This window comes from Chanos chanos, chromosome 10, assembly GCF_902362185.1.
Source record: "Chanos chanos chromosome 10, fChaCha1.1, whole genome shotgun sequence".
Taxonomy (NCBI): Eukaryota; Metazoa; Chordata; class Actinopteri; order Gonorynchiformes; family Chanidae; genus Chanos; species Chanos chanos.
In genome coordinates, this window is record NC_044504.1 from 12391837 (window position 1) to 12415976 (window position 24140).

Here is a 24140-nt window from a genome sequence, read left to right on the forward strand (position 1 = left end):
TAAGAATCTCATTATTAACTCATGTTATTGTTTTTCCGTTCTTTATGGAAATATTTAAAGATTTACTGTGTAACTACACTTTACCTGTCCTGTCGTTGTTGTAAAATTATCTCCCTTTCACCGCCACTACCTGTTTAGAGGACTTGACATGGTTTTGTGAGAATGAACGTGTTTTCACCTGCAGCAGAGACAACAGAGAATTGCATAAATTTGAACAGTGTCAGTATCCTGCTCCTGGAGCCCGCGCCGTTTTGTGCGTCGCTGACCCGACGCTCCGACTAGGTCTTCCGTGCAGCCGTCCCGTACTCCCCAGGAGAACGGCTTTAAATAATGTATGTGCATCATTAGAAATTGGAGATGCCCCGATAGTTCGCCGCTATTTCCTGAGAAACGCGAGTCAGGATGAGGTGCTGACAGTCCAGAGCGATGCTCACCTCACATTACACCTGCCATTTGGAGAGTGCGAAAAAGGTTACCCGAATTTAATTTTTTTTTTCTGCAGGTAGATTGACGAGTTCAGTGTTTGCGAATATACAGCACAAAGCGAACTAAAGAGACGGTCCAAATCGACATCGGCTATTCGAGGTGCTTTGGAAGGTCGCTTTACGCATTCTCCCTGGGCCTTCTACTCTGACCCAAAAGTTCGGCCTTCATCACTTATTAAAACTCAGATTAGCGTCTTGTACAGCACTGCTGCACCTGATGGCCCGATACGCACGAGGTTAACGACGGCTCAAACACTGCTCCCCCAGCAATCCCCGAAACAAACTGGGTTATGAAACAATGCCTCACTAATCTATCAGATAGAGGTGATGTAAAGCGTTTTGTAAACCATGACCGAGGCACAGAGGTCGGTCCTACATGGCAGACCGCTGATGTGGAACCGAACGTACACCTATTGATGTTAGCCGATAAAGCTACAACAGCCTTCATGAAAACAAAGCGCAGATTCTCGTCTGTGTGGTGGAGTTTTCACAAACACTATTTATCATTTCTAGTGTCACAGGATGTTTCCATAGACCTGTAGCAGACAAGAAAAATTAATATATAATCCCTGTTCCTTCTTTGATATTCTTGGCCCTTTGTTGCTTGGACATGTGTGGGCATGTCCTGGCTTTTGTGCGACTGCTTAGTTTACATGACTGGACTCATGGCAGCTAATCATGACGTGGATTAATAGCTAATTAGTGACTAGTGCAAGGCCCTCCTCAGAGCTCACTGAAGAGGACTCCATTCTTCACTGAACACAAGAGAGAAAGATAGAGGGATGAGGTGGGGAATCATGTTGGTATTCACCTGGGTGTTACTGGGTGACAAGAGGGCTGTGAGAATGGGGTAGGTCAATAGCTGCCATGACTCAGATACATTTAGATTGGATCAGAGCCTCAATCTGAGGACTGGGTAGCTAGATCACTTAATCTTGTCAAATCTGCCTCCTGATTTATTTCAGTTTATTGACTGAATATGTTTTTACAGTTTATTCTACTGTTAATCTCTGACCTTGACCATTCACATTGCTGTATAACAGTGAGTTTTCTGTTATGTTAGTCCACTATTGGAATATTCTCTGTGGTTTGCTCACGCGGTCACCAGACAGAAACCTTAGCCGTGTTTATGTAAGGGCTGCCTGTTCATTCAGTAATGATGAGTTATTTTTGGTGGGCATATCATACACTGGTAAAAGAAAAGAAAAGTGAGCACTTATTCTGCTGCTAAATTTCTTTTCATTTTGATAAATGTTTCAAGAAATTTTAGTGTTCATTCAGTCATGGATGGACATCAGATTTCTTCACGTAGAATACACAGTAAATTGTCGACATAAAACAAGGGTTTTTTTTTCCCCGGAAGACTCTGAGTTTTTTTTTTTTTTTAAGGCAGTCTCTCATCTCAGACTTTTTAGATTTATCACAGTCTTTTAAGGGTTTACAATGTTAGTACACATACATATTTGTCATATGAACCCACGGTGAATATTTGGTTTTAAATGGTTAATTAAAAGCGAAGGAATAAGGACCCGCCATATCAGGAGAAAACCTGTCTTATCACCTATAACAGTACTGAATATTTATTAAAGTGATTTCAGTCTGAAAGGCTTCATCTGATTCTTCCATCATTTTAGCGAACACAGCAGAGCCTAACACACATGTTATTGAAACATTTTGTCTCAGTCAGTTTGGTTAAAGACTGCTGTTTCTGTGAAGCCTAGTGGGTTTTGTGGTTGTTGTTGTTTTCTTTTTTCTTTCTTTCTTTTTTTGTGCTCTCGTCAAGGCCATGGTTTCATTTTTTTTCTGTCACTTTTCTCTTAAAAATCCATTCCCAATTCACAGCATTACTGCACCCCATTCTCATGACCCTTCATCACGCGGTCAGACGCCTTCTTTAACTTTCCACTGTTGTAATCTCCAGACTATAGCTCTCAAATGTTACATATTTCCCATCTTCTGTTTTGCTGTCTCCATTGGTGTTTAATTAAAGCCAGAGAATGTAGTTAAAGGGGAGGACCCCTGTGTATGCCAAAGTCATTAAATAAGCTGTGCGGCCACAGGTTGGGGTTAAAACCGTTACCAGACATCAATGGATCACTCAGCACACTACTGGATACTGATGTATAGTGCAACACATCCACATGTTCATTATCATACAACCTTTCCAAAGAGCAAAGGAGAGCTAGTCTACCATTGAGAACTTGTCCAAACCTGTGATGTGCTACACAGACACACTTTAAATAGTATGTATTCCATCAAGTTCACTAATAAAGGGATGGGATGAAGACAAGACTATAATGACTTTGTGTGTGTGTGTGTGTGTGTGTGTGTGTGTGTGTGTGTGTGTGTGTGAAAGAGAGAGAGTGAGTGAGAGAGAATGAGAAACTGTGGGAGCAAAGAACTGAAAGAAAAAAGTTTCTCAATAAATCTTAAAGGCAAGTATATTTAGGCCTCATCATGTGTTTTCTCTTTTCTGAAATATTGTGAAAGTGGAAAGATTCAAAATCAAACCTTGACCCAACACAGAAAGCTTAATGGCGTAAATATCTATAACTTGGCCAACACAAAGAGAGGTGACATAGATTTATGTCTGTATGGTTTGAACAATTACTGAATAAAAAGAAAAAATATGGTGTCTTAATATCATAAAATTCAAGTGTTATTGAAAGCCTAAAATTTAATCGTTTCCTGCTAGAAATTTACATTCAATCTAGTAAAGGCATGGGTTATTTTAAGAGATGCTTTTGATTCAGTTAACTTTAACTCATATTTACATTTCTGAACAAGCCCGATGCTTATCCAGCTCATGGGTCAACATGACTTTACCAGGAGTACACAAATGTAGCCTGCTTTATAGCTTATCACTTAATAGGGGGAACTGGCTGTAAAAGCCCCCCCTCCCTTGTATTTTTTGTTTGTTTGTTTATTTGTTTGTTTTCATAGGAGTTAAGCAGCAGAGTTGGTATTGCTTTTCCAGGAACTATGTGCATGGTAGCAGATCAGTCATAGCGAGTTTTGGGGGAGCTGTATGAGAAGTCTTTGTGGAGATTGTGTTGTTTCAGTTTTCAGTGCTTAAGTGTTCAATAGGCATTTTCAGGTTCTTTAGTCATTGTTTTTACTCTGTAATTTCTACATTTGAAGTTTTGGTTAAATGTTGCAATTTTGCTGTTACTGGTTTTGGAGTGGCTATTGGTCTAGGTTCTTATAAAAACCATTTAAGACTTTTTTTTGTAGTTTCTGGTATAGGAGAAGATTATTGCTATTTAGCCCTTGAAATGCTCACTTTTAGCCCAGGTTTTGGAATGGCCATCTAGTAATGCAATCAAAATACATGTCTATTATACTGGTTGGTTCAACTTGGTGTGAATGGTTTCTAATTCTCAGAACTATTCTGGACTCTTGGTCATAAACTTGGAAGAGATGAACAGACATACCTCATTTCCTTCTATCTTTCCCCATCATTTCTCAGCCTAGCCTCTGGGCCACTCAGCACAGTATCCAATGGCACAACAAGCACTCAATAATTCAGCCTCTTCTTACAGCCTGAAAAGCAAGAACGATTTCTTTACCTGTCCATTATTCAGAAGCTGCAGAGAACCAGAGATGGAGGGATGGAATCTGTACTACACATGCTACATACTTAACTCTTACATAAGATGCTAAAAAATGCATCAAGCGAACGGTCATAAATAGAGTTAAAGCTCAAATATAACCGTGTGCACATAAGATGCTAACTTGCTAGCCTCCTCTCAAACTGTTTTGTCAGATGTGCCAGTCCTCCTCTACCCCCATTAGCTGTTTTGTTGTCTCAGCTAATGTCTGCGACTGTGTCCTGGGCTGACCATGAACCCTGCAAGTTTGACGAGAGGTGCAATCTAAAACCAAGAAAGCTTCATTTTTTTTTTCCCATTGATGAGGTCCAGACACAAGCATTTATCCTGCAGAATTTTAAATGTTGCTTTATTACAGCTGCAGTAACTTTTATTTTAAAAACCTAGTGTCGTGTAATAGTGTTGGACAGCTGTGTCAGTCAACAACAGAGCTGTGACAGCTAAAGAGTCATCCTTTGGCAACGATTTGCTGATGTCATTCAGTCGTATTCATTCATAAACAGTGTAATATGATGCAGACTTAATACACAATGGGCATCTTTCAGACCCTGTTGAGCTAATTACGAAACTCAAGTGCAGTGAAATTGGCCTGAGAGGGAGGGATTATAGCAAAGAAAGAGAGAGAGAGAAGGAGAGGTTTTAAAGATGTTTTGGATTACTTTGTGGACCAGTAAGTCACTTCTGAAGGATTAGAAGCAAAAACCGAGGTGCAGTTCCAAAACTCTCCTTCAGAAAGCTAAAAAAACCCCTCTCTTTATATTTCTCCCTTTTCTCCCTTTTTCCATATATCCCTCTGTTACCCAAAGTCCATGCGGAAGATTTCCGTGTTTTTGTCTGTTTTGTTCCGGAATGAGGTCGGAAGCATTGGCAGGTTGAGGTCAGTGACCCTCCGTTGAATGGAAGTTCTAAGTTGTACAGAGTTCCGTTTAGCTGCGTTACCAATGGTTACCATTCCTCCTCTACCCCCTCCTCTGCCTGTTCCTACATTTCTCCTTTCCTTTGTCTGTCTCAGACTCTTCAGTGCATCTTGCATCTGTGATGGGTAAACTGGGGTTTTAGAGCCATGTACCAGGAAAGGGTAGCACCCTGCACCTGTACCAACATGACCTGTTAGTCCCACCCATGTGACCTTTCTGGTTGTATCTTTCAGTGTGCTGGTGTGGTGCAGTCGTGGTAATGGGGAAGTCTGTGTGTTTGTCTCCATTGCGCTGAGATGACGAGCAGGATGGGCTTTCTCCTCAATGGCCAGGAGGAGGTCCTTAAAACGCTGTCCCCCCCTGTTCTCAAAGTGCATTCTGGGAGACACAGCTTTGTCTGAGTAGAAAGTCTGTAACTTCTCCAGCCTGTCGTTATGGGGGTAGGTCAGGTCCTCGCCGAGGTAACTGTCGGAAGGTGTCGCCTGCAGGTCGGCCATGGGTTTAGATGTCGGTTTAGCCGTGGCTGAATCTTTAGCATTTTCCAGTGTAACCAGTGTGTCACAGGGGTTGGAGTCACAGAGGTTTGAACCAGATGTTTCCCTGCAGGAACACTTTGGGGGTGAAATATGGACCAACTCCCGCTCACCAAACGCTGAGACTGAGGTACATAAACATGACATGTTTTAATACAGGTGTAAGAAATATAGGTAGTACAGTTATAACCTGAATCAGAAACACTGATCAAAACCTGAGAGCAGCAATTCTCCTATGAATAAATGAACAGATTTCTCATATAAAACCTTTAACATTTCTTTATTGACATTTTGATTTGTACAGTATAACATTTTAACAATTTCACAATTTCGTACCGTTTAAAACATTATGAAAAAAACAATGCACACACTGAACATCTAGTGTCAACGTGTTTCATGACGATTAAGCCTATTTTGATAGAGAATCATCAAATCGTACATGCCTTTATTAACCAATAAGATTTCTCTTACCCTCTGGGAATAGTCCTTCCTTTGTCTCCACAGTGATGGCGACATCATCATCAGTGATTCCATCTACTGGTAAAGGAGAGGGAGAGTCCATCCGCTGCTCTGCACTCAGGTGGCTCTGTCCATCTATCTCCTCTGGCCTCTTCCTGCTGCCCTGAGAGATGCTCTCATTTGATTGGCTTGCTTGGGTCTTACTGGGTGGTCTTGGACTCCTGTCATTGGCTGCTTCATTCTGAGGAGACTTTGAGGTCATAGATGTGATATTTTAGTCTACTATGTGATGTATTGTTCTGCTTTGTATATTGTATGTATATTGTACAACTGTATATTATGAAATTGCATGACTTGATACTCATTTTTTAACTTTGTGATATGTATATATGTGATAAGTGCTTATTTCGGGTATTAAGACCTAATTTCCTCTTGTTCTGTCATCCTGTAATGTTTAATTGACACTCATGGTTTGGTAGTAGTGGTTTACCAACAGAATTTAGGGAGGCAAACTCTCTCCATACCTTTAAATCCAGACTAAAGACTTATCTGTTTTGTCTAACTTATGGATAATATAATTCTGATTTGACTTCGTTATAGACATGTAAAGCCCTTTGAGACTATAAATAGTGATATTGGGCTCTAAATAAACTTTTATTATTATTATTATTATAACACATGAGAAATTTTATTGTCATTGTATTGTTGTGCAAGACAAGACTATAGTAAAGTTTTGGAGAAGATTATGCCGAAACCCGGGATCGAACCAGGGACCTTTAGATCTTCAGTCTAACGCTCTCCCAACTGAGCTATTTCGGCTGCCTTTTAAATTGCTTTTTTTAGTTTTGTTTTTTCATTTAAGACATTATAAACTTTATTGTCCTTGTACTGCCGTGCAGGGGAGTATTCCAGAAAGCGGGTTTAGTGAAAACTGTTGGTTAATTCAGAGTAAGTAGTAAACCTCTTAATAGAAGAGCCCTCTGGCTTCATTCTCCTAGCAAAACAAAGTCATAGGGCTCTTCTATTTCGAGGTTTACTACTTGCTCTGAGTTAACTAACTCAGAATTTTCACTAAACCCGCTTTCTGAAACACCCCCCAGGACAACAACACAACAATACACTTTTATTAATTTGTGATGGCAACCGGGTAAATTAAGTTTGCACTTCGTTTTCTAAAAATGTGTACAGGCTGCAACTGAATCACCGTATTTATTCAGTTTTAACCGGAGACTAAATATTGATTTACAGCACACGTCGTCATCCAGCAGCTGAGAGCACGCATCATATTATGACTCGCCACATGTTATTTGTCACAATCAGACCTTGATGTTGCCGCGTCCCGCTCGCCGTTGCAAACGCACCCAGATATGACAGCGAATTCGGCTAAAGATGCAATATTAGTTTGAATTGCTCTGGTGAAAAAATAACCATGCCAGGATAGTGGTGGAACCTTTTGATTTTCCCAATCATAATTTTTCCATGATATTTTCCACCACTGGACGCGTAGTCCTTTAATATCCAGGTTTCCTGGTTTTTCCACAATGCTTAGGAAATCTCAACTCCTGATTAGATTTATCTGGTTAACAGATTATTGATTACCAAGCCCTTGGCCTCTGTGACTAGGACTGTCAGTGTTAGGTATTAACTAAAGCACAGTCCACTGCATGTCTTTATTCTAGCTCTTCATTATCACATGAATGGTTGAGCCACTCAAAGGCTTGTTGATAACTGATCAACAGAATCAGGTGTGTTAATGCTGGGCCTAAAGCAAAAATGTGCAGGGTATGGGGAGGCCTTAGGAACAGACTGAGAACTAAACTGGAATGTGGTGTCTAGTGAGTCCCCAAGGATGGACCTGGCAAACAGTGACCTACTGTCTGATGGTTATTCTGGTATCCAAAACCTGTTTATTATACTGGCATTGTGTGTTTGTCTCTGATTTACAGTAGGAGGCTAGTCCTAGCTCTCTTGCGTCGTCACCTGTTGATTGCTTTTGGCCTCGGGGTTGCTCTTTTCTCTCCATATGCTTTTATTAGACAGGTTCCACTCGCTGTTCTCTGCTCTCTGTGGCAGAAAAACATACACCTTAAGGACTGTGTGTCTTTGCTTAAGTGTATGTGGTGGATAATGTGAATGTTTCGGAGTGACCTTGAAGGCCTTAGCTCCTCTCTGTTGCCTGGTGAGTTTTTTCAGCAGTAAGTGGTAGGCTGCCAGGATGGTGGAGGGACTGTTGTTGACAACGTTGTGAATGATGTCAGAGAGGCTGTGACCTAGAGACTCCGTCATGTAGTGTAACACGGAGGAGTTTAGTTCCTCTGGTCTAAGCCTGCCACAAAGAAACACATCATGCAGAAATACAGAGACAGCTTGATTCATTTCATATCATTCTCATCTCTTGTCATTCTCATCATCTCTCCTATACCATTTTTTATCTCTATCTTTCCCTGCATTGAAATTAATAGAGAAACATTTTAACCATTTAAAAATGCTCGAGTTTATGGATGGGGTGGGGTGGGGGGGCATTATTCTCACTGTTTATCCAGAGTTTCATTCAGTTAACAGACTTCAAAGCTCTGTCTGAAAGGATTTGTGAAAATGTCAATGGAATATTTTAGAAGGCGATTAAAGACAAATCTATTTTTTTTACATGTTTGCAGGAAAAACTGACAACATTGCATGGTAAAGATCTACAACTGATATTGCATTAGAAATCCTCTTGAGCTTTCTGCAAGATCTAGAGGCATTTTCACTACTCGTGAATTGCCAAGCTCAAGGCGGGACATTAGTTTTATGCACCCACCACAGCTGTGTGAAGTCACATTTTACAGCTCTGACGTCCTATAAACATCCATTTCATTGACTTGGCCCTCTATATGAGAGGGATGGCAAATATTATAAGAGTACCTGTTTTCATAGGAGATACTCCTCAGGGGCCTCTTGGCATAGCCCTCATTTAGCCATTTGTCTTCCATAGCAGTTTTGATACAGGGTCTCTTGGCAGGGTCTGGCTCCAACAGAGATAGCACAAACTGAACAGCACCTAAAGACAGAGATTGAGTAGGTCAAATACCAGAACATGAAAGTGAAAATTAACGGCGACTTGCTTTTGTTTATTAGGTTTATGAGCACTAGTGAGATCAAAATTATTTTTTGACCATCTCACTGATTGGCATTATGTTTGCTTAATTCAGGAAAAATAATATTTTTGTCTTGTCTGACAGGCAGGTTATTTCACAAATCTTGGTCCTGTAAGAACAAGAGGAGAACAGGAGTGTAAACTCATTGAAGGGAGACTAATAAATTACTCAGGGTTAACCCTTCCACATTCACCCTAACCATTCCACCCACACACACATAATTGGAAATAAGAAGACATGAGACCACACTCTATTTTTTCTAAGCTGACACAACATACAACAAAATAAAAATAAATAAATAAAAAGCTAAAATTTGAAAAGTTCCTCCAGGAACAGGACTGGTTAACCTTGCCACTTTGATAGCAACCCTGCTATGCCACTTTCTCAGGTCATTTAGTATTCATTAAGACCAGCCTTAAAAGTCAGTTAACTCCACGAGCTACACAACCAAACTCTCTCTCTCCTATGCCATCCAGATGATACGCAATCGGAGTCAAATGCAAACGGTCTGGGCTAAGAGCCTTTCACAGGGCCATTACGTAAGCCCAGGATCGGATGAGCACTCCCGTGGCCCTCTCCTCCTCACTACAGATAGAAGGGCTATCAGTGCCAGAGCTGGGGCACCAGGCAGTGTCAGGTTGGCAGAGTGGTGATTGATGCCACTGCTTTGTGTTTGTTTGTGTCTGAAGAGAGTGAAGACCCTGTTTACCCATTTACTTAGTGATGTAGTGGAAATACACCCAGCGCTAATTAGCAGCCTCTCAGAGTGAAACCTTCTGTAGCGCGCTGCTAAACACAGATGGCTGGGCAGAAGCCTAGCTTTTTGGGTTTTGACTGATTGCCAAGGGGTGCATGGATTTAAGTGAAATGTGCTTGTGTGTATTCATGCCTCCGCAAAGAATTACTTCCCAGATACACCAGGAGAAACGCATGCAATATATGATAATTACGCATATTATTTTAAGCATTTTACACTTTTGTGGTGTGTGTGTGTGTGTGTGTGGGCAGTACCTTTGCTAAGGTCAGATGGGATGTCACTGATGTCTCTATTCACCATTTTCTGATGCAGTTGTTTTATGTTGTAAGGCTCCACTGTGAAGGGGAGGGTGCCTGTCAGCATCGCAAACACACTCACACCTCTAAGCACACACACACGCACACACACACACACACACACACACAATTTTAAACAATAGGTTACTGTGCCTAACATCTATAAAGCAAATGTACCAAAACAGCCAATGTTACAGCTTCATACATTTGATTAAACAGCACCAGTCAACTTGGCACCTTGCACACACACACACACACACACACACACAAATGGCACAGCAATGTCACAAAGAGCGCAAAGCTAATCATAATGAAGCTCATGTTAACCCAACAACAACATATGAAACACACTTTTGTTATCACAAGCGTACTCATAACCCAGTAGAAACGACAAACCCATCATAGCAGACAAACTTGCGTATCTATGAAACATTAAATTACCTAAACAAAAATAGGCCAGATATCTCCACACACCTCTCCCTGAGACCTGTTCTCATCATTAGAAAGGGACACAATAAATGGAGCAAATCACAGATTCTAAATGTATAGGGCCTGTTTCAGATCACATGTTTGCCTTCACTGATGGTACTGAGGACAGAAAGTCCAAACCAAATCTGTCCTTCCTGATAGCTAAGCTATCAAACACCGTTAATGAACAAATACACCCCCCCACACACACACACACACACCCCACACACACAGGGTTTGTACTCACACAGACCACACATCCACTTTGGGGCCGTACTTCTTGCGTGCGAGAAGCTCAGGAGCAGCGTAGGCGGGGCTTCCACACTGTGTGTTCAACAGCTCCGCAGACACCGAGTCTGACTTCAGAGTGTTACTGAGGCCGAAATCTAAACGCATACACACACACACACACACACACACACACACACACACACACACACACACACACACACACACATACGCACACACACGCGCACACACACACACACACACACACACACACACACGCACACACACACGCACACACACGCGCACACACACACACACACACACACACACACACACACACACACGCACACACACGCACACACACACACACACACACACACACACACACACACACACACACACACACACGCACACACACGCACACCCAAACATACTGCACATCACTGAGCAACATAGTGTCCACAAATGACTGTCTCCACTATCAGTGGTATAGAATACAGTCAGAGGGACAGTATCTTAATACACTTTTCATAATGAATTATTCATTAATCTGTACACTTATTATAATGTATCTCAAGATCTCACTTAGACCTGACTATGTAACCATAAACATTTATTGCTCCTTTCCTATATCTTTACATCCACGTGTTACAAAGGCTCTGTAAGACCCTGTGCCACTGAGGTCTGGATACCTCTGCTTCATAATGAAATAAAAGACTAATTAAGTATAACTGAAAGGTGGGTAAGATATGTTTAGAAGTATTACTGATATCTACGTTTCATGCCTTGTGTTTGACACGTGAAAACACACACACACACACGGTATGCAACTTAACAGTATGGTATAACTGGACAAAGACTCCTCCTGGTCCTCATCTGAGACTTCAGCTTTTGGTCTGCCTCAGTGTTTGCTCACAAATATTGCCATAGCGATAGAGTTTCAGTAACTAATGTCTAACTTTTTATTTCCATATTCAATGCATGGCCTCTCTCCAGTTTCCTCTGTCTGAGTTTATATTTGTGTAGGGGGAACATAATGTGTGAGAGACACCATAAAGGAACCAGCATGTCTAGTTTACTTAATGGTACTGTATATACACACATTGTCAAATATCAGAATATATTTTCCCCCTAAGTCTCATCACATATTACAAGGTTGAGAAAAGCCTATTTCTTTGTCACACGCACACACACACACACACACACACACTCTACAATTGCACTTTAGTTCTATCAGAAGTCAAGAGGTCAAGTCAACAGAGAGATTATGGTGTTAGCAGTGAATAACTCAAACATTGCCCCCTGAGGTTTCATTTACACAGGAAACATAAAAGGAAGGTAAACACAGAGCACTCACCCACTATTTTAATGTTATTATGCTCATCAAGGAGGAAGTTTTCAATCTTTAGATCTCTAGGTTTAAAAACATAAGACAACAACAAACAGCAGACAGTAAGGAAAATGGGCAAAATAAATATTAATAACAGATGATGCACTATAACATATACCATTTACAGATTATATACCGTAACAGATACCGTTTACAGATTATATACCAGAATATAGACCGTTTACAAATTATATACCATAACACATACCGTTTACAAATTATATACCATGACATAGACTATTTACAGATTATATACCATCATTTACTGATGACATATTTAACCAGTTTTGAGCGGTGTCTTTGCCTTGTGTATGTAAGTGTGTTGGGACATACAGAAATGCATATATCGAAATATGAATGTACCCTATGAAAGATGTGACATGTGGGTTTTGTTTTAGGAGAGGTGCGGTTTAATTTTTTTTTTTTTTTTTCCCTTTTTCATTTAAAATGTCTTTGCACGTAGTGAAACACCCTCTCTCTCCGTCTCTCTTTTTCTGTCATAACAGCTTAACTTCACATTAAGACCACACAGCTTTCTCTCTTTTATAAATTCCTCACATCCAAAATTCATATGTAATAAAAGGATCATAAAAAATCTCCTGTGTTCTTCTGTGGTTTTAATTTGTTTCCAGTTTAACAGACGTTGTGGGCCACCTCACCACTCAGGCATAACAGCCCAAACACCCCTGCTGGCCCGGCCTGGCCCAGCTCAGCCCCACAGACACGCTTCATACGAAGAAAAACTGTCTCAAAATATTAAAATATCCTAACAGACATGCTAAGAAAGCAAGAGAGATGGAGCCAAGCAATCAAACAGACTGTGATCTTACTTGGCGCGCGTGCGTGAGTGTGTGCGTGCGTGCGTGTGTATGTGCGTCTGTCTGTCTGTCTGTCTGTCTGTGACTGATCGATTAGGGTTAGAACAAATATCACACCACAGTGGCCTCACTGAGACCACAGTGACTTGTTTGTCATATGGTTACCATGGTGAGCATATATGTATGTTAACCAAGCCCTGTGGGAAAACCGAACCCCTTACTCTCTCCTACTGAGTTCTTTCTTACCTCTTACTGAACTCTCTATGGCTTTCCAGCCTATAGTGTGTGTAAGAGAGAAAGAAAGAGAGTGTGTGATGACTGCTTTGATCCACAAATCCCCCTGACTGTACTTATGCTTTCTGCCAGTCTCATTAGTGTGTGTATGTGTGTGTGTTAGATTATGAAGCTTGGTTGTGGGACTCCATTAGTGCGGAAGTCTGAGAATGATGTGTTAACCGTTGAGCTGCTGAGTGATGAGGTCATCATGGAGGTAATGGGCTTCCCACCCTGGTGCCCTCTGGATCCAGCTTCTACATCCAAATCTCCCTCTCTCTCTCTCTCTCTCTCTCTCTCTCTCTCTCTCTCTCTCTCTCTTTCTCCCCCCCCTCTCTCCCTCTCTTTCTGTCTCCCTCTCTCTATCTCTCTCACTCTCGCGCTCCCTCACATAAAGCAGACCTAGCAACCAGGTCTCAGCTCTTGGACTTCTCATCATGGAATCAGTTAAACAGCTTAGCACCCACTCACCTCCCTTTCTCTCTCTCTCTCTCTCTCTCTCTCTCACTCTCTCTCCCTCTCTCTCTCTGTGTATGTGTGTATGTGTCATCACCTATGTGTAGTGATCTGTGTGCGTGTGAGTGTGAGTGTGTGTGTGTTATTACCTGTGTACAACGCCATGGCGATGTAGATGTTCCACAGCAGACATGATCTGGCGGGTGTAACGGCGTACCTCTCTCTCATCCAGCCGTTTGCGCTGGGAGATTCTCTCCATCAGGTCTCCTCCAGAGCACAACTCCATCACCATGTAATAAGAGTTCTCTGTCTCCAGGGTCTCCAGCAGGAGCACCACATTGGGGTGGCGGATGACCTGGTGGATACGGGGCTCTCGCTTCATGTTCTTCAGTACATATGAGTCCCGACGAGCCTTCTTCTTATCAATCACCTTTATGGCCACCTGAGGAAAAGATAGTCACACATTATAGAATAATCAAGAGATAATCAAACATTGCAGAACCAACATAAGTTCCTATATAAAGCATACACATATGAGTTCTTTTTGAAGTACATATGATTATATAGGTATATTGTCTTATAGGTGTGTGTGTGTGTGTGTATGTGTGTGTGCGTGCTTGTACAATGCAGGGCACATACTGCATACACAACCTAGACTTTAGCTACTAGCACAGAACTCATTTATAAAGTCACAGAGACTTAAAAGGTAATAATCAACAGTTACCTTAATGAATCTGAATTTAACCTGAAACCAATACATTAACAGCTTTTCATTTTTAGCAGAAGGATATTAATGAGAGAGAGAGCCAGAGAGAGACAGAGAGAGAGAGAGAGAAAGGGAGAGAGAGAGAGCGCGAGAGAGAGACAGAGAGAGAGAGAGAGATTTCACTATTAAAAGGTTCATATACAGCACAGAAAATAGAGCTTTGTATTTTATTTTTTGTTTTTTTAATGACATCCTATCTGACCCATCAAAGAGTGACCCTAATTCTCTCTTCTGAGGAATGGGCATTTGTGAAGTGTGCATTTAGCTATCACCATGGCAACCTTATCAGGTAAACAGGGCAGTCAGCGAGAACTCAGTGACCCGTGTAAGAGCCTCTCATTGAGAGATGGAATGGTCCGGATCACACACATTCTCTGAAAGAGCAGTCACACACAGCAGTGACCCGTGAAGAACTGGTCACTATCATGAAGAGAAAGGTGAGGTTCACACAATAGAACCAAAACTGTTACTGAATGACACTTTTACATTCATTCTCAGACTAGTCATCCACGGTTTCCTCAGATTCTGTGTTGTTAAAGCCCATCATTTCTAAAACAATCACAAAAGTGCCTACAGAAATTTTATGACGTATTCAAACCACTTCACCGTTTCCCTTTCTGTCTCACTTTTTAAACTCCTTTCAAACTGCAACTGCCATTTTTTCTTTATCTAACTGACACTATTGTCCAGAGCTACTTCCAATTATTAGTCTCTACATTAAGGGTCACACACTCTGGAAGAAGACTGGGAATTGTTTAGGGGCACAGTGCAAGAGAGCTGTCATGTTTGGGGTTTGAACCTCACAACCCAGCAGTAACTAAGCCAATATATAAGTAAAATATCGGAGTTCTCCGTCACACTGAAAACATTTGACCCCCTGCAGGCCTAACAACAGGAAACCAAAACTTGAAACTCATCTCACAAAAAACAGAAAACTCCCCAAAAAGACAACAAATCACTCAAACATTGAAATAAGAACTAAACTACCCTGAACCCTAGAAATATATATTTGTTGAAAACCTCAGCAAACTTAGCTTAATGTCTGCTATCTGCTACTAAAACCTTAGCACGGCCAGCTAATGTAAAAATCTCAAAAGAATGACTTTTCATCACACCCACACACACACACACACACACACACACACAAAAGCATATACATATATAAATCTGTGTGTGTGTGTGTGTGTGTGTATTTACCTATAAGTAAAACATTTTATTAAACATCATCTTACTGGATGCAGTTTGTGTGTGTGTGTATTCAAATTTAAGATCAAGTAAATTCCAACTCAAGAGCTCTGTCTAACTGTAAACTGAGAGACTGAACGCCCATCAAATATGGATGAAACTCAGCCAAGCTAGAGATGATTGACGCAACTTGTGTGTGCTATGGATGGTTTGATTGACAGGTTCTCTGTGTGTGTGTGTGTGTGTGTGTGTGTGTGTGTGTGTGTGTGTGTGTGTGTGTATATGTTTTACCTTCTCTCCGGTGGTGATATGAAGACCTTCCATCACTTTGGCAAAGGAACCCTTGTTTATCATCTTTCCCACCAGGTACCTGCCCACACGCTTGGTGTGGGGGAAGTTCTTCACAAGCTCCCGGGGCACTTTGCCCAGGCACAGTGGCCCTCCTCTCTCCAAGTCGCCTGAATCCGACATTGCTCCCTCCAGAGAAGACTTCACTGCAGCAGGCATTGTGCCAAAGTTTACTGCCTTCTACACGTCGCAAGGGATGGCACACTGAGAATGAAGAGAATGAGTAAAAAGGAGGAGTAAAGAGATTGGCATGTGTGATGGAGAGATGAATGTGTGGAGAAGTGAGCTGTCTCCCTCTGTCGTATTTAAAATATACGGCTCCCTTAAATTAAACGGTCTGTTGACTCATTTCTTAGTTCTTAAGTTTAATTTAAAAATGTCTTATTCTTCAAGAATCCGTGTCATTGTAGTTGTTTGGTCAATCAATCCCAGTAGTTTCGTTCTCTCTCTCTTTCTTTTACTCTCTCTCTTCATCTGTCTGGACTCCTCTTGTTGTGTGTTCTCTCTTGGGAATGATTCTCTGTCTCCCCTGTTGGTGTGTGTATGTGTGTGTGTGTAGTGGATAATTAACCGTATCTGGTCTCAAGTTGGTGCGGTGAGTGTCGTGCAGAGAGCAGACATCCTACACCATAATCACCCCCAAACACACACACACACACACACACACACACAAACACTCATACTACGTCCTCAGTGACAAGCGTCTGTACAGTCCCCTATGAGCGTGGTGGAGGTAATAAGAGTGAATACAGTCGTCGTGCGGCAGGGGAAAAAAAGTGTGATTTCATTGAAGTTCTTAATAAGTGGCATTCGCGGAAGGGTTAAACTATGCATCCTTACATATATACATATATAAATTTCAGTGCGAGATAATTCAGTGTTAATCATGGAAGGAGATAATACCCAACTCTACGAAGTAAACCTGCGTTATCAATGATCAACGGAGATGAACACGGGGAGAGGAAGATTTTTTTTAAACATCGGAACCGATAGCCTACAAGATAAGCACAAATCATGCAAACGATGTAACTGGATGCAAATGTGATGGCCACGGATCCTAACAATGTTAGGATTTTTATTTGGGACAGGATATTAGCTGTTGCGTTGTGACTCGGCATAGGTCAAAGACATGCGTCAGACTGGGTGAGAGTACATTTTGATATGGTTCTGATTTAATTTCTCAAACTCATAATCAACCCCCTCCCCTTCTCTCTTTCACACAAACACACACACACACGCGAACACAACGTAATATACACGAGCACTTTGTAGTCTACGCCATTAGCTTCTCCCGTCAAATTGCCTTGTAGGATTTATCATATATGAATAACTCTTCTACATAAGGTTTAAAACAAGGGAAAATGCTCGCCAAAAATGTGATCTTAGGTCAGACACTGGAGGGCACATCTCCGCTTCACGGAGAAAAAACAGTGTATTGTACAGACAGGTGAAAAGGTACAATCAACTTTTCGAGCTTCATAGAGAAAAAAAGTGCATGTACAGGCAGGTGAAAAGGCGCAACCAATTTTTCGAGCTGGTGCATATCCGAATAAAATTAAAAAATGTTAATCATTTACAGAACATGTACGTCGAAGAATTAAAAAATCTTCTTTCACTCCATTCCTCCTTTTTCTTGCCGCTGCCCCCCTTCTCAGCCACAGATAGGCTACAGGCTGAGAAACGAATGTGCCCGCATAACGAGAAACGCACACAGCATTTGTGCCTCTCAAATGAGCGCTACCAATTTCAGATCTTGTAAGAGTTAACACCAAAACTACAGAGCCTGTAAAAGCGTACTAGTTTTTAGAAATACAGAAAAAGACTGTCTTTACACCGTAAAAACACTGTCAACAAATCCGTATTCATCCGTATCCCGGTGAGGACAAAGATAGAATTGGTTTTGCTATTTTGTGCTGCATAATTATGAAAGCTTCTGAATCTGCTTCATTTTGTAACTTCGGTCAGTGACCATGTTTTTCCACATTACCTATAAATGCCCATAATACAAGCGCTGTGGGTGTGGTCAAATCATGTGAGTAACATGGACTTATGTGGACATTGGAGGGGCTTAGTTTGAGTGACCGTGGTGGATACCTTGTGCTGAATGTTGACTTTTTGTTTATTTGAACAGTATCAAAAGGGAGTATGTCGGAAGCATCTGCGTTGGCTTCAAGAGTAGGCTATTGTTTGCGAATGGAGTCTGTTTCACTGACAAATGAATGGTCCCTAGATCGGAGGAAGGGATCCGTTATCCTTACTTGCTTGCTACTCACTCACTCCGTTCATCTTCTGGAGGAAGTACAAGGTAGTAGAAGTTTGGAAAGTGAGGCTCTCATACACACACTCATACACAAACTTGAAGGTCGTCTCTCTGATATATGCACAAACACACGGATAAAACTCAGGTCCAGTGTTTTAATACAATAGAAGTGTATTAGACCCAATCCAAACACAGAGCCGGGTATTTTATCAGGTTATCTCCTCTCTTTAAATGAATGCTTATATCCAGAGACAAATCACACAAAACACACAATACTAACTCCACATTTGACATACTGTTTCTCCCCAGTCTTACTGTATTGTATCTTTATATATCATATAAACTTGAGATTAATGAGAATTACAACAGACGGTTTACTGGCTTCACTTCTCAGTCTACCCTTAGCCTATTCGATACCGTTAACACGAGTATGAATGGTGTTGTAAACAAACTGGAGGCCTGACTGAACATATTTCATTTAGACTATTGTAAGTGTTCAGATTGTCCAAAGGACATAAGGACCTAAAGTTTCTCAGGTTGGGTGTTGACTACGGGTTTGTGTGACTTTTAAGGTATCTTGGGGAAAATGTCCATCTCGCCAGTGTATTTAATTTACCTCTTCTAAAAGGTTAGTGTTAATCGACAGAATTCATATTCACTTTGATAATGGCTTACTCTACTCTTGAGGACTTCATATTTATTTCCGTTCATGGTTTCCATAGAAACACCCAACCATATCACTCTGACTGTGCATAAAGGTATGGACATAGTGTCCTTAGGCCTACTGGTTTGTCGGCGCTTGTCATCAGAACTTGAATTACTTTATTTTATGAAGTTTGGTGACCTCTGAACTCATGACATGGTTAGTGTTTGGTCAAGCCATTTGTGCAATGCATAAACACTACTTGCTTGTTCAGTGCCGGTTACTTGCAAGAGTATTATTCAATCAGCACATGTGTGTCCGCGAGAGAATCAGCGAGCCAAGCACAGAGGGAACTAGTGAGCAGCGAAATTAGAGAGAGATTGTGAAAACAGTAAACCATTGTTTATAATTTGGAGATGACAATAGTGCTAATTGCCCCAACAAACTCAGTTGACACCATATTTAATTTTGTACAGCAATTACGTGTTTCCAACTTTGGTAAAAAGGAGCGCACATGACAAGATAGGGGATCTTGTGCGCATTTTTATTTACGTTCATAATCTTTTCAGGATCATTCATCAACAGACTAATGACGGATTAAGAGGGCGTCATCCGATTAAAATTCTGTGAACACGTGCACACTGGAGGGAGAGAGAGAGAGAGAGAGAGAGAGAGAGAGAGAGAGAGAGAGAGAGAGAGAGAGAGAGAGCATATGTTTACCCTCAGTGCTGCCAGGACTTCAGCAGGATTTTATATTCATGGTTCAAAGCAGGGCAAAAGAGCGAGAAACAAACAGCGAGAGTAACAGGCTTGCGTTTTCCCTTAAAAATGCGTTCCAGCCTGGAGGCTTTGGCAAAACACCACGCGGTCAAATTAATAGTTCTCAAAAATCCACCGTTTCCTGCTCAGTGTAAGAGACGAATCCCCAGCAAACCATTAAGACATATTTTAACACCAAATAACTTTTTAAAACCTCGACAGATTCCCTCCGCCTCAGTGCGCTTGCGTGCTCATTTTTAAGAGTGGTTTGCCAAAGGAAGCATCTGCGTAGCCAACCTGTCATCTTATAAAACAGGCCGATCTGTTCTAAGATTATAGGGAGGGCCATTCAAAGGGGCATACTATATTCAGTCTAGTTTGAAAGCACGATACATTTTAGACTGTGGGCCGCAACCTATAGCAAATTACGGACAGACCAAACTTTTGGCAAGTTAACTAGTCTCATTTGGGCAATTTTTTTCCTCAAAGCGGCGACCTGATCAAGTCTAAGGCGGCTAGACTACGTATGGACATGCATAGGCGTATAAACTAAACAGTACTTTGTCTCGGCCGGACAACGTTTTGTTTTTTGTTTGCGTACAGTGCATAGACCCATAGTGTTGAAGTGTAACAGCGTTATGTACAGCATATATTGTAACGTTGCCCCAGTTGTAGCCTGTTGCCCACCGTCCTACCAGTCTCCATCATCACCACCTCCCCACCCGTAATATTTCTGCGGTCTCTATATCAGATCTGACAGGTCCTAACCGTGTAATCTCATTTCCCCCTAGTGGTGAAAAGGATGTGCTACACTCAGTAACTTTCTGTTCCCCCATATGTGGAACATCATTGAAGCTGCATCGCGGTCCTATTCCAAATCAGTGGCCTTTGTTTTATTTGTTAGATTTCTTCCGATGATACATACTTTAGAATAAGAGGCTGCCTGCCACAAAGGCACGGTTTGGATGATCATATCTATCTATCTATCTATCTATCTATCTATCTATCTATCTATCTATCTATCTGTCTGTCTGTCTGTCTGTCTGTCTTGACTGAAGTGACTGTAACTAGACTTCCAAAGAAGTGGCCAGAATAAATTTCAGGTAAACAAACAAATGTCAAACTGGAAAAAAAATGGAAAGGAATTTCTGTATAGTAAAAAACAACAACATATGATCAGGTTCTGGTGTCAGAATATAAATGTAATATTTTAATATGTGTAACTCTAACCCAGACTCTGTTCATCGATTGAAAATAAGTTTGTTTGACGACTCTTTAAACAAACAAACAAACAATAAATAAAGGAATATATACCCTCATAGTATGAAAGAATTTAACATTCTTCTAACAATGTCTAACAATATAATAATATAAATAATGTCTAACATTGTCTAATACAAACATTTTGTATAATCTCCATAATTTTTTTTTCTTAATATAGTTTTTCTTTAGAAGAAATTTATCAAATTAGTCTGGTCACCTAACTTGTGAACCTACATTTCATTAGTTGTATCAGAACTGGTGGGTATTTCCCTGTTTTCCTGCGTATGAGACACGTGTTCTTATTCTAGGGCATACTGAAGCAGCCATACTGACACAGACATGGCGTGTTTCTGTCACTCTCTCCTGTCAGTGTGTGGCTGTGTTTGACTGAGAAAGACCAAATGAAAAAAGAGAGAGTGTGTTGTTCTGCTTTAGAGCAGAAAAGATGGAGCGGAATCCTTAATTACAACCAAATTCCTCCTTCGGCACTAATGCAGACCTGTTACACACACACACACGCACACACGCACACACACACACACACACGCACACACACACACACACAGAGAAAAGTGGAGCTTGGTGGTGACAGCAGTGAGGTGAAGCAGTTGTTTCCTGAACAACACTGCCAGATGTGACACACACACAAAAGGCTACAAAAATCTGCTCAGAATTTATCGGTCATAATTCAGCAGGTCAGACTGAGCCAGACTGAAGAATAACTCTCAGAAAGCCAGATCGGCCCCATTCCAGTGGGATTCACATACACTAAAATTATTATGGGATGTGTAAGACTAAACCAAAGGAGCACGGGAGCAGTCTGATTAATGGTTGCTATGGCAAACAGCGTGTTAATTACTAGCTCTGTGCTAATGAATGCCCTTATGTGACTGTTTGACAAACCTAACAGCCCAACTGCCATGACCGCCTCACAGTTCATAAATCAGATGCCTCTAAAGCATGTGTATGTGTGTGTGTGTGTGTGTGTGTGTCTGCGTGCGTGCATGTGTGTGTGTGTGTGTGCGTGTGTGTGTGTGAGCCTGTGTGTATGTGGGCAGACAGCACAGAGCTCAGAATCCTGTCCAAACAGAGTCTACTCACGACTTTATACATATGAGCAATCAAATGGGCAGAGTCACATTTGGTAAAAGAATAGATGAATAGGGAATATAGTAAATGTGCTATAAATAGACGTATTGAAAATATGAATTTGGATCATGAAAAAATTGTGTTTTTTTATCATGTGGCAGGGTTAAATGGAAGTTATGGAGTGAACACTTTAAATTAGGGTGAGTGAGGGCAGGTGTAGGGGAGAGGTGATGATAGGCAGGAAATAAAGCCTATCAGACTGCTCTATAAGAGTGGGTCACAAGCCACACCCATTTTTGCAATCTTTAGTCACTATCATCTTGTAAAAAAAGCATTAAGGAGCCATAAGGAGCCATAAACACAGACACATAGACACAGACACTCACACAAACACACACACACACACACACACACAGATTTCCACTCATGACCCTTGCAATCCTTGGTGCCCAGAGCCAAATCCTGCCAGTGTAGTAAGATAGATTCAGAGAGATATTTAATCCAAACACTGATGTATCAAAACCTATGTAAATGTAGATAATGAGGTGGGTTCTACACAGAGAAACATAGTAATTTGTAATGGATTTTACACTTTTGTAGACCATTCCCCATAGACAACTCTTCTGTTTGCTAACTTGTCTGTCTCATTTCCATCTCCTCTACCATACTACACAGGGTTTTCGAGAGCAAAATGATTCTCTATTACATATTCAATATATATATATGAATATGTATACACACACACACACACACACACACACACAAACACACAGTGTATATACACATTGAAATATTGAATTATGTCCTTTATCTTCTTTGTGATTTCACCTAATAAAAAGTAAATGACCTGAGATAGCAGGGCTGTCATGTTATGTGACTGAGTGGACTGCATGGACTCGTTAGTTTGACCACACTGTGGTCCAGTCCAGCTGAAAACCAAACTTTCACATTATAAACTCGGAGAAGAAGTCAAATAAATGAATAAATGTTCCAAGTTGTGCCTATGCTGAACAAAGAAAAAAAAATCTCTTCAAAGTCCTGAATAAAAGCAAAAAAGAAAGGGGGGGGGGTGTTTTTTGATGAATTGTAAGGACCTTTGTTCTCCTTCGTGTGTTTAGCAATGTGTTTCTTCTAATTTGTTTAATAGCCACTCTGCCATTGATTAACAGCACGCTGAGAGCAAAGCATTCTTCAAAGTCATGATTTTTCAAAACCTCGCTGAAAAATACCCTTCTCTCCATGAGCATAATTACTGTAAATTCATAATTATATGATTCTCTTCTCTTCTCTTCTCTTCTCTTCTCTTCTCTTCTCTTCTCTGCTTTCGTTCTTTCTTTCTTTCTTTCTTTCTTTCTTTCTTTCTTTCTTCTTCTTTTTTTTGTTTTTCACATTCTTTTTGCAACCACAGTACTAGTGATTTCCTGTTCGTATAGTCATTCATCCTCCCAAAGTCAACAGCACAGACATCATACGGCAGAATGGAGCAGTTTTATGGAAAGGGTGTTATATTAAGTTTAATAGCACAACGTGGTGGGCTAATGGCTACCCCTGGCATTCCTCTCAAAATAGAAGAGAGGGGTGGGTTTGGACCTACGCCGCCACAATTTTCTGTGTGTTCGTGTGTGTGTGTGTGTGTGTGCGCGTCTGTGTGTGTGTGTGTGTGTGAGTGCACAAGATGGAAATAAAGAAATAAGTAGAGAGAGATGGACATGGGAAGATAAACCTTGAAATTCAATGAAAAGTACAGTAAAAATAGGTCAAAAGTTCTTGACTGGAATATAAAGTCCCAACTGAGTAGTTGGTGATAAAAAAGAGATAGAGTGATACACTGCTCATGTACAATTTGCTGGGTATACATTTATTCACAGGGGCTGCACATTGCTTTGACTTAATTGATAAAAGTGGTTCAATAATTGTCATGACAACTAAATAAAACAGAGCGAAAGTACAAACTGTCCTCTGACAGCCCCCCTCCCCAAAATAAAAACAATAAAAACAT

The 24140-nt window shown here is 41.0% G+C and overlaps 1 protein-coding gene and 1 non-coding gene across 2 annotated transcripts; both read right to left on the reverse strand.

Annotated features, from left to right (window-relative positions):
* Nucleotides 1-4892: 4892 nt before the first annotated feature.
* On the reverse strand, nt 4893-16286 carry LOC115823312 (hormonally up-regulated neu tumor-associated kinase homolog). The gene is made up of 10 exons (XM_030787359.1): nt 16071-16286; nt 13978-14270; nt 12249-12304; nt 10911-11049; nt 10154-10281; nt 8910-9045; nt 8154-8331; nt 7986-8069; nt 6018-6246; nt 4893-5671 (listed from the first exon to the last, which is right to left on the reverse strand). Exons 1-10 carry the CDS (start codon nt 16284-16286, stop codon nt 4893-4895), a joined length of 2238 nt encoding a protein of 745 aa, XP_030643219.1.
* On the reverse strand, nt 6752-6824 carry trnaf-gaa (transfer RNA phenylalanine (anticodon GAA)). Its single transcript has one exon. It is a non-coding gene; the product is annotated as a tRNA-Phe (tRNA).
* Nucleotides 16287-24140: the final 7854 nt, after the last annotated feature.

What these genes read in the sequence shown, in the direction of transcription:
- LOC115823312 (XM_030787359.1), bottom strand. Translation starts at nt 16,286, where the DNA reads ATGCCTGCTGCAGTGAAGTCTTCTCTGGAGGGAGCAATGTCGGATTCA. An exon ending in CGCCATGGCGTTGTACACAG is followed by an intron (nt 12,305 to 13,977) that starts GTAATAACACAC and finishes TTTTAAACCTAG; the next exon opens with AGATCTAAAGATTGAAAACT. An exon ending in AAAGTGGATGTGTGGTCTGT is followed by an intron (nt 10,282 to 10,910) that starts GTGAGTACAAAC and finishes GTGTGTGCTTAG; the next exon opens with AGGTGTGAGTGTGTTTGCGA.